At 34.6% G+C, this 14498-nt stretch overlaps 2 protein-coding genes across 2 annotated transcripts; one reads left to right on the top strand and one right to left on the bottom strand.

Annotated features, from left to right (window-relative positions):
- The first annotated feature begins 2758 nt into the window (after positions 1-2758).
- Positions 2759-9945, top strand: LOC134697397 (uncharacterized). The gene is made up of 3 exons (XM_063559658.1): positions 2759-3347; positions 4952-5107; positions 8016-9945. The coding sequence occupies exons 1-3, from the start codon at positions 2973-2975 to the stop codon at positions 9909-9911; spliced, it is 2427 nt and encodes an 808-aa protein (XP_063415728.1). The 5' UTR covers positions 2759-2972; the 3' UTR covers positions 9912-9945.
- A 1735-nt stretch (positions 9946-11680) lies between these two features.
- On the bottom strand, positions 11681-13612 carry LOC134697399 (P2X purinoceptor 7-like). Its single transcript, XM_063559659.1, has 2 exons — positions 13010-13612; positions 11681-11987 (listed from the first exon to the last, which is right to left on the bottom strand). The coding sequence occupies exons 1-2, from the start codon at positions 13369-13371 to the stop codon at positions 11801-11803; spliced, it is 549 nt and encodes a 182-aa protein (XP_063415729.1). The 5' UTR covers positions 13372-13612; the 3' UTR covers positions 11681-11800.
- Positions 13613-14498: the final 886 nt, after the last annotated feature.

The following is a 14498-nucleotide window of genomic DNA, read 5'->3' as shown; positions in this document are numbered from 1 at the left end:
ATAATAATAAAAAAAGTATGACATACAATGAATTTCAACACCTATCAACCTATCCCGAAGCTGGGAATTTATATTACCAAGAAGCTACCTACTATTTATACTAGGAAAGCGGACCTCGACGAGAGCACCCTAGCAACAACTGTAAAGGAAAAGCGTCTTATAGCAACCGAGGATAAAGGGATGATTTTCAATGCCGTTTTCAACAATAAAAATGTCAAATGGGGAACCATAGCGAAATCAGACAATACATAACTGTTACTGTAGTGATATTGCAATATTCTTAAACTGTAAAATTGGTAAGATTAACACGCAATTCTTTACTAAGGGGGTGGGGATGGAGGCGGATATTGCGATATGACAAACAATAACTAAAGACAACGTTCTTCACTGATGCGGGATTCACACGTTAAGGAAAAGGAAGTATTACCAAGTTGAATTGCAGTTTTCTTTTATCTGAACTATCCCCCTTTTATCTAACAACGAGAGAAAGGAAAGTGTCATATAAGATTATTAAATTCCGTCGACTGAATGTGCATACGAGTTTTACTCAGCACCGTCGAAAAGTACACTCCCAACAGAAATAGTTTGTTTTATCTAAACTGCGAGTTATGTTAAAATTATTGCTTTGGTAACTTATTTGTAATTATTTATTTGATGAAAAAGGTATGATAAAACGCAAATATTTAAAGGTTTGCAAAATTTGTGTTTGATATTAGAAAAAAGTCATAATAAAGACCCACTTTATGATGAAGTCGTTGTTTAACATTTTTGGATACTATCTAATTGTAATCTTTGCAGCTCACAAATTAAAAAAATAAGGAAAAGGCCGAAAAACCTTACTGAAACGTATACAATACGTATATACATTTTTTGTAAACGATTCTAATTTTTTCAATACCTTCTCTGAAGAAACTTTGCAAATTGTGCACTATATAAGGATTTCAAACCCTTTACAGAGTATGCTAAGCTCTGAAAGAAGTAGCTTGTTTTGATTCGTATTCTGCAGGGGAAACAGTTTTTTTTTGTGTTTTGCTCATGTTTTTATTCCATTGTTTTGTGTTTTGCTCATGTTTTTATTCCATTGTTTTGTGTTTTGCTACTGCTTTTATAAAAGGGGGAGTCGTGAAATAGATTTTTTAAATGATAAACTCCAGGTATGAAATAAGTTGATATTTTTAATGTTTTGAAGTATTTTTCTCTTCTTTAATTTTTCTCCTCATTTAGTTTTCTTTCATTTGAATGTCTCCAAAAAAGTAGAAAGATTTACATAGAGCGGGCATGGATGCATGTGGCACTTTCCCAACAAGGTTTGTGTGTAAATTCTTTTAGTATGCAGTCTGGACTAGCAGAAGGTACAGAACCACTCAGAATTCGGACCTGCTGACAAAAAGAACGTATAAGAAAGTAGTACATAGTTAAAATAAAATAGTTCCTACGGATTGGTGTTACTATAGAACTATGTAGAATATAATTTAGTTAATAAGGTATCAAATGAAAGGTGGATGATGACTGCGGGTCCTTGTAGAACACATATTGACTGGCAATTCTGAATGACACATAAATGTATGAATGAATTCTAGAATTGATCAAGAGTGCATACTTTGCCTTTTCACAGATATGAAGTACCTGGTTTTGGTGTATCCAAAGTTGCGGCAACCAGTACGGTACGTTTGTCTGATGATTAAATAACGGTATATTGATCCCTCCTCTATACAACTTTTGGAGAGAAAAAAAATCGGCCAAGAAAGAGGGCGCGCCTGTCCCAAGTCAGGAGCCTGTAATTCGGTTGTTGTCGTTGGATGCTGTATGTATCATATTTGTTTTGCGTTCATTGTTTTGTACATGTACATAAATCAGGCTGTTAGTTTTCTCCTTTTGAATTGTTTTGCACTTGTCTTTTCGGGGCCTTTTTAAAGCTGACTATGGGGTATGGGTTTTGCTGATTGTTGGTGCTTGTACTGCGAACTATAGTTGTTTATATTAATTTCTATGTTAGTTAGTCTCTGGAGAAGAGTTGCCTCAATGGCAATCAGGCCACATCTTCTTATTCTTCTTAGTGTAAGCGGGCGGGGGGCGTTTTAATATTTTTTGTCCTCGGGTTAGTACCAGTTTCCTGGGATTTGAAGAGCAATCCAAAATTTCGAGAGTCGAACAGTTTACGCTATTCTAACAAATAATAATAAACAAAAGTATGACATACAATGAATTTCAACACCTATCAACCTAACCCGAAGCTGGGAATTTATATTACCAAGAAGCTACCTACTATTTATACTAGGAAAGCGGACCTCGACGAGAGCACCCTAGCAACAACTGTAAAGGAAAAGCGTCTTATAGCAACCGAGGATAAAGGGATGATTTTCAATGCCGTTTTCAACAATAAAAATGTCAAATGGGGAACCATAGCGAAATCAGACAATACATAACTGTTACTGTAGTGATATTGCAATATTCTTAAACTGTAAAATTGGTAAGATTAACACGCAATTCTTTACTAAGGGGGTGGGGATGGAGGCGGATATTGCGATATGACAAACAATAACTAAAGACAACGTTCTTCACTGATGCGGGATTCACACGTTAAGGAAAAGGAAGTATTACCAAGTTGAATTGCAGTTTTCTTTTATCTGAACTATCCCCCTTTTATCTAACAACGAGAGAAAGGAAAGTGTCATATAAGATTATTAAAGGAGAAGGAAACCCAAATTTTTTTTTTAGCTCAGTTGAAAGAATTATTGTTAATAATAAGGTTTACTGTTTAAAGTTATTCAAAATTATGCTCAGAAATGTCAAACCCGTTAGTTTAAATATAAAAATTTTAAATTTCCCGCCAATTACTGGAGATCGACATTTTGAGGAGCTCTTCTGTATTGGAGAGTACAGAAGTTGAAATTTGCCACGTCATCCCTACTGTTCCGGTCTAACCAGAAGCAACCATATTCATCAAATTTTTCTTTCAACAATACGATATTATGCCGTCTTGTCAAGCTATCAATTGTGTAAATGAAAGAGGAAAGTGTGGGAAGAGCTTTTTTGAAATACCAGATCCGTTAAAATCTAGCGAGAAACGTAAACTCTGCAAACTTTGGATAGATCATTTGCGCAATGATAAACTGAAAATCGAAACTTTTGTGTGGAGTAAAGGCAGAGTTGTTTGTGAGGAACATTTTGAACAAGATTGTTTTGAAAGGAATCTGATGGCTGAATCCCTGGGGTTTAAATCTGGAAGACTCACACTGAAGCCTGGAGCAGTTCCAACCTTAGTAAAACCTGGCCCTGGTGTAGCTGATCGTCAAAAGGAAAGGACTTCTACCAAAATATTTCAGGAGAAGAGACGGAAGGCACAGGTAATTATGAGAATTTACTTGTTTTTCTGTCAGTCTTGTTTCTTCACATGCTTATGGTCCTACAGATAAAATATAGCATTATAGGGGAAAGACTATAGTGCACACAGGACACATGAACACATATGTGGAGGATACAAAAAAGGGGGAGGCTGAGTACTGAATTTCTACACTCGGGATGTTGTACTTTAGGGGATATTTGTAAGCATATCACATAACTTTGTAACTGTACATATATATATATACACCAATTATGAATTATTTTTTATGACCCAATGATGTCACCTGAAAGTTAAAGAGGGGCGAAAGATACCAAAGGGACATTCAAACTCATAAGTAAAAATAAACTGACAAAGCCATGCCTAAAAAGGAAACAGACAAAGAGTACACTAAACACAACATAGAAAACTAAACGAATCCCACCAAAAAGTGGGGGTGATCTCGTGAAAGGGCAGGGGCGGATCCAGCCATTTTAAAAAGAGGGTTCCTAACCCCAGACAAAGGGGCGGTTCCAACTATATGTCCCCATTCAAATTCATTGATCATCCTGAAAAAAGGGGGGTTCCAACCCCCGGACCCCCCCCCCCCCCCCCCCTGGATCCGCCATCGAAGTTCACACTTAAAATTTTCATAAAATCCTGTGTCACACACAACACATTATTTAGCGTCTCTTTCAGGGGCGGATGCAGGAATTTTCGAAAGGGGGGTGCTAACCCAGGGCACCCAGGGCAAAGGGGGGGTGCGCACCCCCGGAACCCCCCCCCCCTGGATCCGCCACTGTCTTTGACGGACAGAGTGGAGCGGTTATAGACCTGCTTTCCCCGTTGGTGACACAGTTACAAAGATTTCTTAACCCTCTTGCTGCCACACGGACAAATGTGTCCATCACTGATAGCTTGCCACACGATCACATATGTCCTTTTCAATGACAAAATCACTGGTTTTAATTTTTATGATTACAAAGCTGTTTCTGAAATAAACTTCCTCATAAATGATATAAAGTAAAATTTGAATATGTAATGTAGCAATTTCTTAATTTGTGTACTTTTTTAAAACAAATCAAATTGTCTGAATTGTAATTTTAAAGACGTCACATTGTGCATTTTGAATTTTGAAAATGAAACAAAATACTGTGAACGTCCTAAACTACATGTATTGTGGCGTACGTAACGTTGTTTGAAATTTGAATCTGGCAAAAAGAGGGTTAAACACAGAAAAATGTGATGCTGACTATATGTTTACATTCTTTGTTTATTTATGATTCGGTTAAAACTAGCTACATTTTGTAGTTAAGACAGGTTTCACTGTAAAATGCAGTAAACACAACATGTTTTGGGGCTCACAATATCTACTCAATGCTATGTGAAGCATTGAAACACATTGTAAATCAGGTACAATGTATCTTGGTGAAAAAAAATAATTTGTGAAATACATGTGATGCATCTAATTAGCTTTTATTGATTTCTATCATGTTTTGTATATATATGTTAAAAAAAGTTGTTTCATGTACTGTACATAAAGTCGTAAGTGTACACTGCATGAAGTGTTAAGTACAGGAACACTTTTTCTTTATTTTTGTAAAAAAAAAAGCTTTTTGATTATTTCAGCTCAGAAGTAGTGTAACTGCCTTTGTAAACACCAAGGAAAAAAGTTCCAACAAAAGGACATTGTCAGAAAGTACAGACAGTAAAGCAACAAAACCAAAGAAGTTCAAAAGTTCAACTGCAGTTCATCCTCAACAGTCAGATGATATTTCATTTGAGGTAATTTGTGTATATTTTATTAATATTTTCATCGCGGCCTACTTATCGTCCAACTGGGGTTAGTATAGTCTGTTGAGTTTACTCGACTGACAATCGAACCCCTCGAGTTTTACCTTTTGAACCTACCCGAGTTAATTCGACATCAACCCTGGGTTGTGGTACAGTGGCGGATCCAGGGGGGGTTCCGGAGGTGCGCACCCCCCCTTTATTTTTGTCGATCAATGCATTTGTATCGGGACATATGTTTTGCACCCCCCCCTTTGCCCTGGGTTAGCACCCCCCCTTTCAAAAATTCCTGCATCCGCCCCTGTGGTAGGATTAGTAGAGTTTCAAAAGGGTGTCAAAAATAAAAATAAAGAAGATTATGCTACAATGACAGACTTTGTTTTTAAATGCAGCATAAAAAAACGGTTAGTAAAAGAAATTTATTTTTCAACTGTATTTTGTCATTTATAGACATTTTTCATGTGTAAAGACTGTCAGTAATGACTTTGTTTAATAATATAAAAAAAAACTAAATTTGGTTACTTCGTTTAGTTTTCTAAGAATGAAATGAAAATTTATTACGAAATGTCATATATACGACAACTAATGCAGTAATGGATAGGCTTTTCGTGAATTTATTACTACCGTACATGAAATATGTTGCTAATTTAAATTAAACGCTTGATAAAAATCGAAAATCTACAGACCGGTTCACTGAGTTTCTGTGAAATTTAATGCAGGAACAATTTAAGAAGGGTAAATTCTAATTAGTTCCTGAGTTATGTTATAATTATATATGTACATAGTCGTTAATACAACGAAAATTATTATTTAGCGTCCATTTTTAGAGTTAACTCGATGAAAGTTTTCACTTCGATTCGGTAGAGGTACGCACATGCGCATTAACACTTTGCTACCTGAGTTGGGCGAATCAAAGTAGGCCCTGGACATCTAAATATATCAACCAAGAGCTCCTGTCTCCCTTCATGATAAAGGAGATTTATGTTCACAAACTGATTTCAATAATTGTAGAGTCACCTATATGACTAAATAATTAAAATATAATATCGACTCAAAAACAACAGTATTTTTTGTGAGAGGAGGTTAATGAATTATCATAACTTCTTGTGGTAACATGAACATGTAGTCATATACATTTGTACTTGTATATATTTTCTGGGTCAAATATCATTTCTTTTAATCATGTTATATGGCATATATTTAATCATATATGACAGTATACATGTAACAGCAATTGTATTCTGTCTTGTCTCACAATGATTATGATTTGGGCCTATAATTGCTATAAGTACTGATAAATAAAAAAGACAATAAAATATTTGCTACATTTATATGAGTAACATTGCATTATATGTAACTCTGTGAATTATGCCTTTGATACAACAAATCACAAACAGCAATTAATTCAAACCATTCAAATAGCCTAAGATTGTAGGGTAATATAGGTTTATAATATATATTAAATTTAAGGGTAAGGTAGCTTTAGTGATTAAATGTATCTACTGTAACTTCTTACAATGAAGATACATGTAATATATGACATATACATGTATTTTTTAACAGTTAAAGTCTTCTTCAGGTAATCATGGCTAAGAAAATTTTAATCAGTACATAGTATAAATTAATGTTTCGTGGTCTGCTGAAGCCTGCCTCTGGATGCTGGATTTCTCACGTTGAAGACCCATTGGTGGCATTGAGTTGTTATGTAAATTTTGGTCGGGTTGTTGTCTCTTTGACACATTCTCTGTTTCCATCCTTTATTCTATGTATGTCAATATTGCAATTTGGCCAAATATTAATATAATATGTATGTTTCCTATTACATGCTGAAAATAAATTTTATTTTAAAAAACTTTTTTACATCGTCATAATCTGGGAAAATCCCATTTCCATTATTATCAAGATTCCTACCAGAATTATGCCATAAAAAACCTGTAATTTAATCATTATAGTTCAGATTCCATAAAATCCAAGAATTAAAATATGATAAAATATTCAATACATAACTGAAAAACACTGATAATTTACTCATGCACTATAGCCATTAGTGAATTCATGTGTTGTTTGGTCCCCCATTGCATATTTTTCTATCTGAATCCTTGCAAGGTTCTCATTTCTGTCAGTTTTCATATTGACCTCAAACTCATTTCATGGGTCAGTGAACAAGGTGAAGTTTTCTAGGTCAAGTCTATCTCAGATACTATAAGCAATAGGTCTTTTATATTTGGCATGTTTGGTGTATGGAATGATTGTAAGGTGTACATGTCCAACTGACATGTGTCATCTGGCCTTGAACTTATTGTCATGGTTCATTGCAATTGGTCAATGCTTAATTTCTCTGATTTGTACTATTTGTGGTGTATGGAATATTGTATGGTGTGTATGTCTGTCTGGTAGGTGTCAGTTGAACTTTCATGGTTCATTGGTCAAATTTCAATTTCTTTATGAGGTCTGTTTCTGAGATACTTTTAGCAATAGGTTAACTAAATTTGGTGTATGGAATGATTGTATGGCCTACATATAAAAAAGAAGATATGGTATGATTGCCAATGAGACAACTCTCCACAAGAGACCAAAATGACACAGAAATTAACAACCATAGGTCACCGTAAAGCCTTCAACCATGAGCACAGCTCATACCGCATAGTCAGCTATAAAAGGCCCTGAAATGACAATGTAAAACAATTCAAACAAGAAAACTAACGGCCTTATTTATATAAAAAAAGGAAAGAAAAACAAATATGTAACACATAAACAAACGACAACCACGTACATGTCTGTCTGAAAGAGTTTATCTCACATTGAACTCGTGTAAAAAGTGTGTCAACTCTAGTTTTTCTGTAGGGGCATTAAATGTATGCTGATTAAAAAAAATAACATGATTTTATTTTATTTATTGTAGAATGTTCCTGTTCATGCTGAACAACATGATAAATTACCTTTATTGACCATACCAGAAATTCTTCCTTGTGGACATCCATGTGAAGTATGCAGAAAAATTAAAGGAGATGAAAATGTATTGGTTTTTGATCATAGCTACTCAAAATCTAAAGCAGAGGTAGATACGTCTTCAGAAATTCAACATGCCAGTTCTAGTGAAACACCTGCTAAAAAAGACAAACCAATCTTCATTTCTTCTACTCCTTTAAAAACTGATTTTCAAAAATGTGCAGTAGAACCAATTTTTACTCCTGTACATATTTTGGATGAGTCATTTGTAAGTTTGACACAAGAGGATGATCCAGAAGATGTTGATTACAGTCTAAGTGTTGACCAGGTAGAGTCCGATTCAGACAATTTTGAAAATGACATTTCAACATGCTACACCGAAGAGCAGAAGTTAATTAAAGAAAACAAATTTATTGTATTTGAAAGTGCAATTGACACTTTAATCAACAAATTAAAATGCAACATTTGTGAATGTCCGGTTGATCCAGATGACATTGTTAAAGACTTGTCCAATGGAACTGTAATAACCATCACTGCCAATTGTACCAGTGGACACATAGTTGTAAAATGGAGTTCACAACCATTCCTTGGCAAGATGCCAGTTGGAAATTTATTAGTTAGTGCTGCAACATTATTCTGTGGTCAAACATACAGCCACATATCACAGTTTGCAGAATTTTGTAACTTACAATATATTTCACACACCACCTACAACAAAATTCAAAGACAATATTTAATGCCTGTTGTTCAACACACGTGGTCCTTACTGCAAGAAGTAGAGTTAAAGAAAATCAAAGAACAAAATCGCCAGATACGGCTAGCAGGTGATGGAAGGTGTGATTCACCAGGTTTTAGTGCAAAGTATTGCACTTATTCTCTACTTGATATTGAAACCCAACGCATTATTACATTTGTTGTTGTCAAGGTTACTGAAACTGGGTCATCTTCAAAAATGGAAGTTGAAGGTTTTCGAAGATGCATGACTCTTCTGCTTGACATGGGGTTCAGGATTGAGGTGTTAGCTACGGATCGGCATGTTCAGATAAGAAGCATCATGAAGAAGGAATTTCCGGAAGTGCAACATCAGTTTGATGTTTGGCACTTGTGCAAATCGATTAAAAAAAAGCTAACATTGAAGGCTAAAGGTAAAGGTTGCGAAGATTTAAACCATTGGATGAAATCTATTTGTAATCATTTGTGGTGGTGTGCCAGTAATTGTGGTGGAGATAAGGACATTTTGGAAGAAAGCTGGATTTCCATTGTAAATCATACTGTTGATATACACTCTTTTGAGGGTAAATTCTTCAAGCAATGTGCTCACACACCAATTGAACCTGAAGTGTCTGACACTAAAAAATGGCTTGTAAAAGATTCAAAAGCCCATAAGGCATTAAAGGAAGTAGTGTTGGACAAGCGTTTGAGAAAGGACATTCGTCAGCTAAATGAATTTTGTCATACAGGAAATTTAGAAGTTTTTCACAGTCTGTTGCTGAAATATACACCAAAACGCCAGGAATTCGATAATGATCAAATGTGGACACGTACTGCTTTGGCGGTAATTGATCATAATCTTAACCAAAATCGTGGTCAAAAGGTCAACAAAGATGGTGAAAAAGCATACAAATTGGTTTGTCCAAAGGCAACTGGGCAATGGGTGGCAAAGCCAGTGTTTAATAACAAAAATTATCAGTGGGTATTTGCTATGATCGAAAACGTGTTGGTTCAAAAAGAAACAATGACACTGCCAGTAAAGGAAAGGGCACAGGAAGGAAATATTGCTCCTTTGCCTGTTCCCTCAAAATCTGCATTGATTCAGAAACATTTTTCTCGATTTGAAAAATCCAGTTGAATATTTTTCTTGATATAAATATGAAACAACCATTTTACTGGGGGTATTTTTTTGTATCATGCAAGCATCTTTTTTCCCAGCACTGTACATTTGTACAAACATGATAAATTTGTCATTCAGTTCATACATGCAGCATGGTATGAAATCATATAATGTTCTGGTGAGGGTTTTTTTTTTGGAATGATTGATTTAATTTTTGGTGTTTAATGTCACTTTCAACAATGAATAATGAATATTTCAGTTTTATTATGAATATAAGGATTAACTTGACCTCGAGTTTCATACCAGAGGGTTTGGTTAAAGTAATTTGATAATAGATATATACTGTTCATGTACATGATGTATGTTAATGTGATTACAATGATCATTATACACATGTTTTTCTTTAAAAAAATAAATTTATGCCTTCCCAAATGACATACATACATTTTGTACTTACGAATTTCCATATTTTCTATTTCATTTTGGCTTTATCAAATACTTGCATATAATTTAAGCAGAACATGATTTGCAGTACAGGATGCAACCCTCTGGCGCACCTTGAAAAGTCGTAAGGTTGTAAGTCCCTGGCGTGGATGTAATATGCTCGTAAACTTGGCCTGCTGCAAATCATATCTTGCATATAGTTTGGTTGTTAGGTGAAAGGGGGGGGGGGGAGTTTGATTGTATGTATGTTTTTTGGTGAATTATATCATTAGTATATTCAGTTGTTTTCTTCAATCTCTACACAGCTTAAAGGATAACTACATTTTGTTTATGTAATGATTATGATGATTGTTTGGTGTACATAGTGATCCGGCGGCGGCATTAGCTAACTTCTTAAAAGCTTTATATTTTAGAAGGCGGAAGACTTCATACTTTGTATATAGATGCCTCATGTTACGAACTTTCTGTCAGTCACATGTCCAATGTCCTTGACCTCATTTTCATGGTTCAGTGACTACTTGAAAAAAAAGTTAAGATTTTTTGTAATGTTAAATTCTCTCTTATTATAAGTAATAGGATAACTATATTTGGTATGTGCGTACCTTGCAAGGTCCTCATGCCTGTCAGACAGTTTTCACTGGACCTCGACCTCATTTCATGGATCAGTGAACAAGGTTAAGTTTTGGTGGTCAAGTCCATATTTCAGATACTGTAAGCAGTAGGTCTAGTATATTCGGTGTATGGAAGGACTGTGAGGTGTACATGTCCAACTGGCAGGTGTCATCTGACCTTGACCTCATTTTCATGGTTCAGTGGTTATAGTTAAGTTTTTGTGTTTTGGTCGGTTTTTCTTATACTACATTTGTACTATATGCAATAGGTCTACTATATTTGGTGAATGGAATGATTGTAAGGTGTACATGTCTAGCTGACAGGTGTCATCTGACCTTGACCTCATTTTTATGGTTCAGGGGTCAAAGTTAAGTTTTTGAGTTTTTGGTCTTTTTTTCTAATACTATATGCAATAGGTCAACTATATTTGGTGTATGGAAATATTTTATGATCTATATGTCAGTCATGCAGGTTTTATTTGACCTTGACCTCATTGTCATTGCTCAGAGTAATAAAGCTTTATATTTAGGACTCAACATAATATCAATGATAAGTAAAGAAGGCGAGACATTTCAGCGTGTGCACTCTTGTATGAATAGAGACATTGGTTTTAGACCACTAAAAGTAAAAAAACACATATGAACTACACCAACAAAAGACTACCACTAAACAACAGGCTCCGGACAGGTGCATATATAAATGCAGTAGTTTTTAATAATTATTCAAAGGCAACAGTTTATACAAGTTTATATAATTAACAATATATTATTAGCTTCATACAAAACTATCACATTCATGTATAATTTTTGTGTTTCTTTGCAAATCCTTTGTCATTATGATTTTAAAACATTTCAACAAAACAGTTCTCTCACATCTATAGCAGCTTGAAATCCTGTATAATCATTGTTGTTCTCTGGGAAGGAATCTCTAATGTCTTTGACAACACAAGAAGGAATTACCACCCTTCTTCCTTTTCCAAGTTTTTCTCCTTTAAGCATCCAACAAATGAATTGTCTGTAAGCAACAAGACGGGATTGTCTGTAATAAAATATACAAATGAAAATGAAAGCATCAAATATATGATAGATTTTGGAAAAAATGGATTTATCCAAATTTCAACAGAACTGACAATAATGCATGTAGTTTAATTTATTTCACATGGTCACCAAAGATGAGAAAAGATATATATAGTAACCACTTTACTCCATCTGTCATTCTATCTGTCCAAAAGACATTGGGCATTAATTATGAAAAAGTCTCCCAACATTGAGCATTTGACGACTAGGCAAACAGCAGTCCTCAAAATAAAACATCGAAAACAAGACTGCAACCAGAAACCACTTAACTCGGGGAAAGGCAGGCTGATTCTGCTCAAGAGGTGGTGCTTGATATATGTCTTATATATTAGTACAAATTTGTTGATTTCAGGAAGTCATATTCAAAGAAGAATAGAAAGGGATTGTGGTTATGACATTCAAAAATACATTTTATTAATTTCTGTGTCATTTTGGTCTCTTGTGGAGAGTTGTCTCATGGCAGTCATACAGCATCTTTTTTATATAGTATCATTCCACTTAAAGACACTCGAAAAATCGGAGCAAATATTATATTTTCTTTTCAATAGAATGAAAGTTATGCTGACATTAATAATAGTCACATTCGGTGTATACAGTTCCAAGTTCAGTTGACCCACTCTGACTCATGGTTCCTGTTCAAGTTTGCATTTGTTGGTGAAAACTTTGAAAAAAAAAAGAAAAAAAAAATAGATTTTTTTGTAATTCACTTTTTTTTTTGTCTCATAGTGAGAGAACAATTTCAATTTATAGTAGGCAGTGTTCAAACTCATTATTAATCGACGTGTACTTAATGGGAAATGACAATATTAAAATTTTTGAAGGACCACCTCACCCTACCCCCCCCCCCCCCCCCCCCAATATTTTTTTAAATAAATTGTCTCTGTGTCTATTATTTGTGCAGACAACCAGATATAAGTTAGTTTGAAAGGAAACCTTTTTATTTAATTCTGGTTAATAAAACTTTTAAAATGTCCAAAAATTCACCTGTTGCTCAATTCTTCCGGCGCTCGGCCTTGCTGTCCCTTGTACATCATCATCTGAATGTAAGCCAGTGCTAATACATCGGAATTTAAAATTAAGGTGTCATAACTATGGTGCATGGTAATGCAGTTGTGGTCTTCCAAGTTCGGTAGCACCAAATCTGATACCCTACAACAAACATTTTCTTCAAGGGACGGCATTTCCTGACAGTTCCCACACTCGCACCATTCATCCAATGTCTGAACTACAGCTTCAGAAGATGCTAATGCAGCTCTATTTCGATCTTCAAGTTCTTGAACAGTGAGCTCAGGTTCGAAGTTGTAAGCAACAAGACCCATCTGATTTTGGATATTTCCGTTTTCCATCGCGGTACGTGTGTAAATAGAATTAGTTTTGCAAAGTTTCAGATGCTGGAACAGGTAAACCGGAACCGTAGGAGTGACGTCAGGGCTAAAACAATAATGGCTGCCTACATGGAGGCGGGAATTTCAAAATTGATAATTGTAAAATATTGATTTATTTCATAACGGTACACTTTTTTAATACAAACGTTGTTAAAAATATATTTATATAATAATTTTCTATTAATTTATCCAAATTTTTTTTTTTGGTTTCCTTCTCCTTTAAATTCCGTCGACTGAATGTGCATACGAGTTTTACTCGGCACCGTCGAAAAGTACACTCCCAACAGAAATAGTTTGTTTTATCTAAACTGCGAGTTATGTTAAAATTATTGCTTTGGTAACTTATTTGTAATTATTTATTTGATGAAAAAGGTATGATAAAACGCAAATATTTAAAGGTTTGCAAAATTTGTGTTTGATATTAGAAAAAAGTCATAATAAAGACCCACTTTATGATGAAGTCGTTGTTTAACATTTTTGGATACTATCTAATTGTAATCTTTGCAGCTCACAAATTAAAAAAATAAGGAAAAGGCCGAAAAACCTTACTGAAACGTATACAATACGTATATACATTTTTTGTAAACGATTCTAATTTTTTCAATACCTTCTCTGAAGAAACTTTGCAAATTGTGCACTATATAAGGATTTCAAACCCTTTACAGAGTATGCTAAGCTCTGAAAGAAGTAGCTTGTTTTGATTCGTATTCTGCAGGGGAAACAGTTTTTTTTTGTGTTTTGCTCATGTTTTTATTCCATTGTTTTGTGTTTTGCTCATGTTTTTATTCCATTGTTTTGTGTTTTGCTACTGCTTTTATAAAAGGGGGAGTCGTGAAATAGATTTTTTAAATGATAAACTCCAGGTATGAAATAAGTTGATATTTTTAATGTTTTGAAGTATTTTTCTCTTCTTTAATTTTTCTCCTCATTTAGTTTTCTTTCATTTGAATGTCTCCAAAAAAGTAGAAAGATTTACATAGAGCGGGCATGGATGCATGTGGCACTTTCCCAACAAGGTTTGTGTGTAAATTCTTTTAGTATGCAGTCTGGACTAGCAGAAGGTACAGAACCACTCAGAATTCGGACCT

The sequence above is a fragment of the Mytilus trossulus genome, chromosome 14, assembly GCF_036588685.1.
Source record: "Mytilus trossulus isolate FHL-02 chromosome 14, PNRI_Mtr1.1.1.hap1, whole genome shotgun sequence".
Taxonomy (NCBI): domain Eukaryota; kingdom Metazoa; phylum Mollusca; class Bivalvia; order Mytilida; family Mytilidae; genus Mytilus; species Mytilus trossulus.
This window is presented reverse-complemented; position numbering and strand designations above follow the sequence as displayed.

Excerpts from the sequence above, each read along its gene's own strand:
- LOC134697397 (XM_063559658.1), top strand. The coding sequence starts at position 2,973 with ATGCCGTCTTGTCAAGCTATCAATTGTGTAAATGAAAGAGGAAAGTGT. Across the intron at positions 3,348-4,951 it reads AGAAGAGACGGAAGGCACAG|CTCAGAAGTAGTGTAACTGC; the intron begins GTAATTATGAGA and ends TGATTATTTCAG. Across the intron at positions 5,108-8,015 it reads CAGATGATATTTCATTTGAG|AATGTTCCTGTTCATGCTGA; the intron begins GTAATTTGTGTA and ends TATTTATTGTAG.
- LOC134697399 (XM_063559659.1), bottom strand. The coding sequence starts at position 13,371 with ATGGAAAACGGAAATATCCAAAATCAGATGGGTCTTGTTGCTTACAAC. Across the intron at positions 11,988-13,009 it reads CCGGAAGAATTGAGCAACAG|ACAATCCCGTCTTGTTGCTT; the intron begins GTGAATTTTTGG and ends ATTTTATTACAG.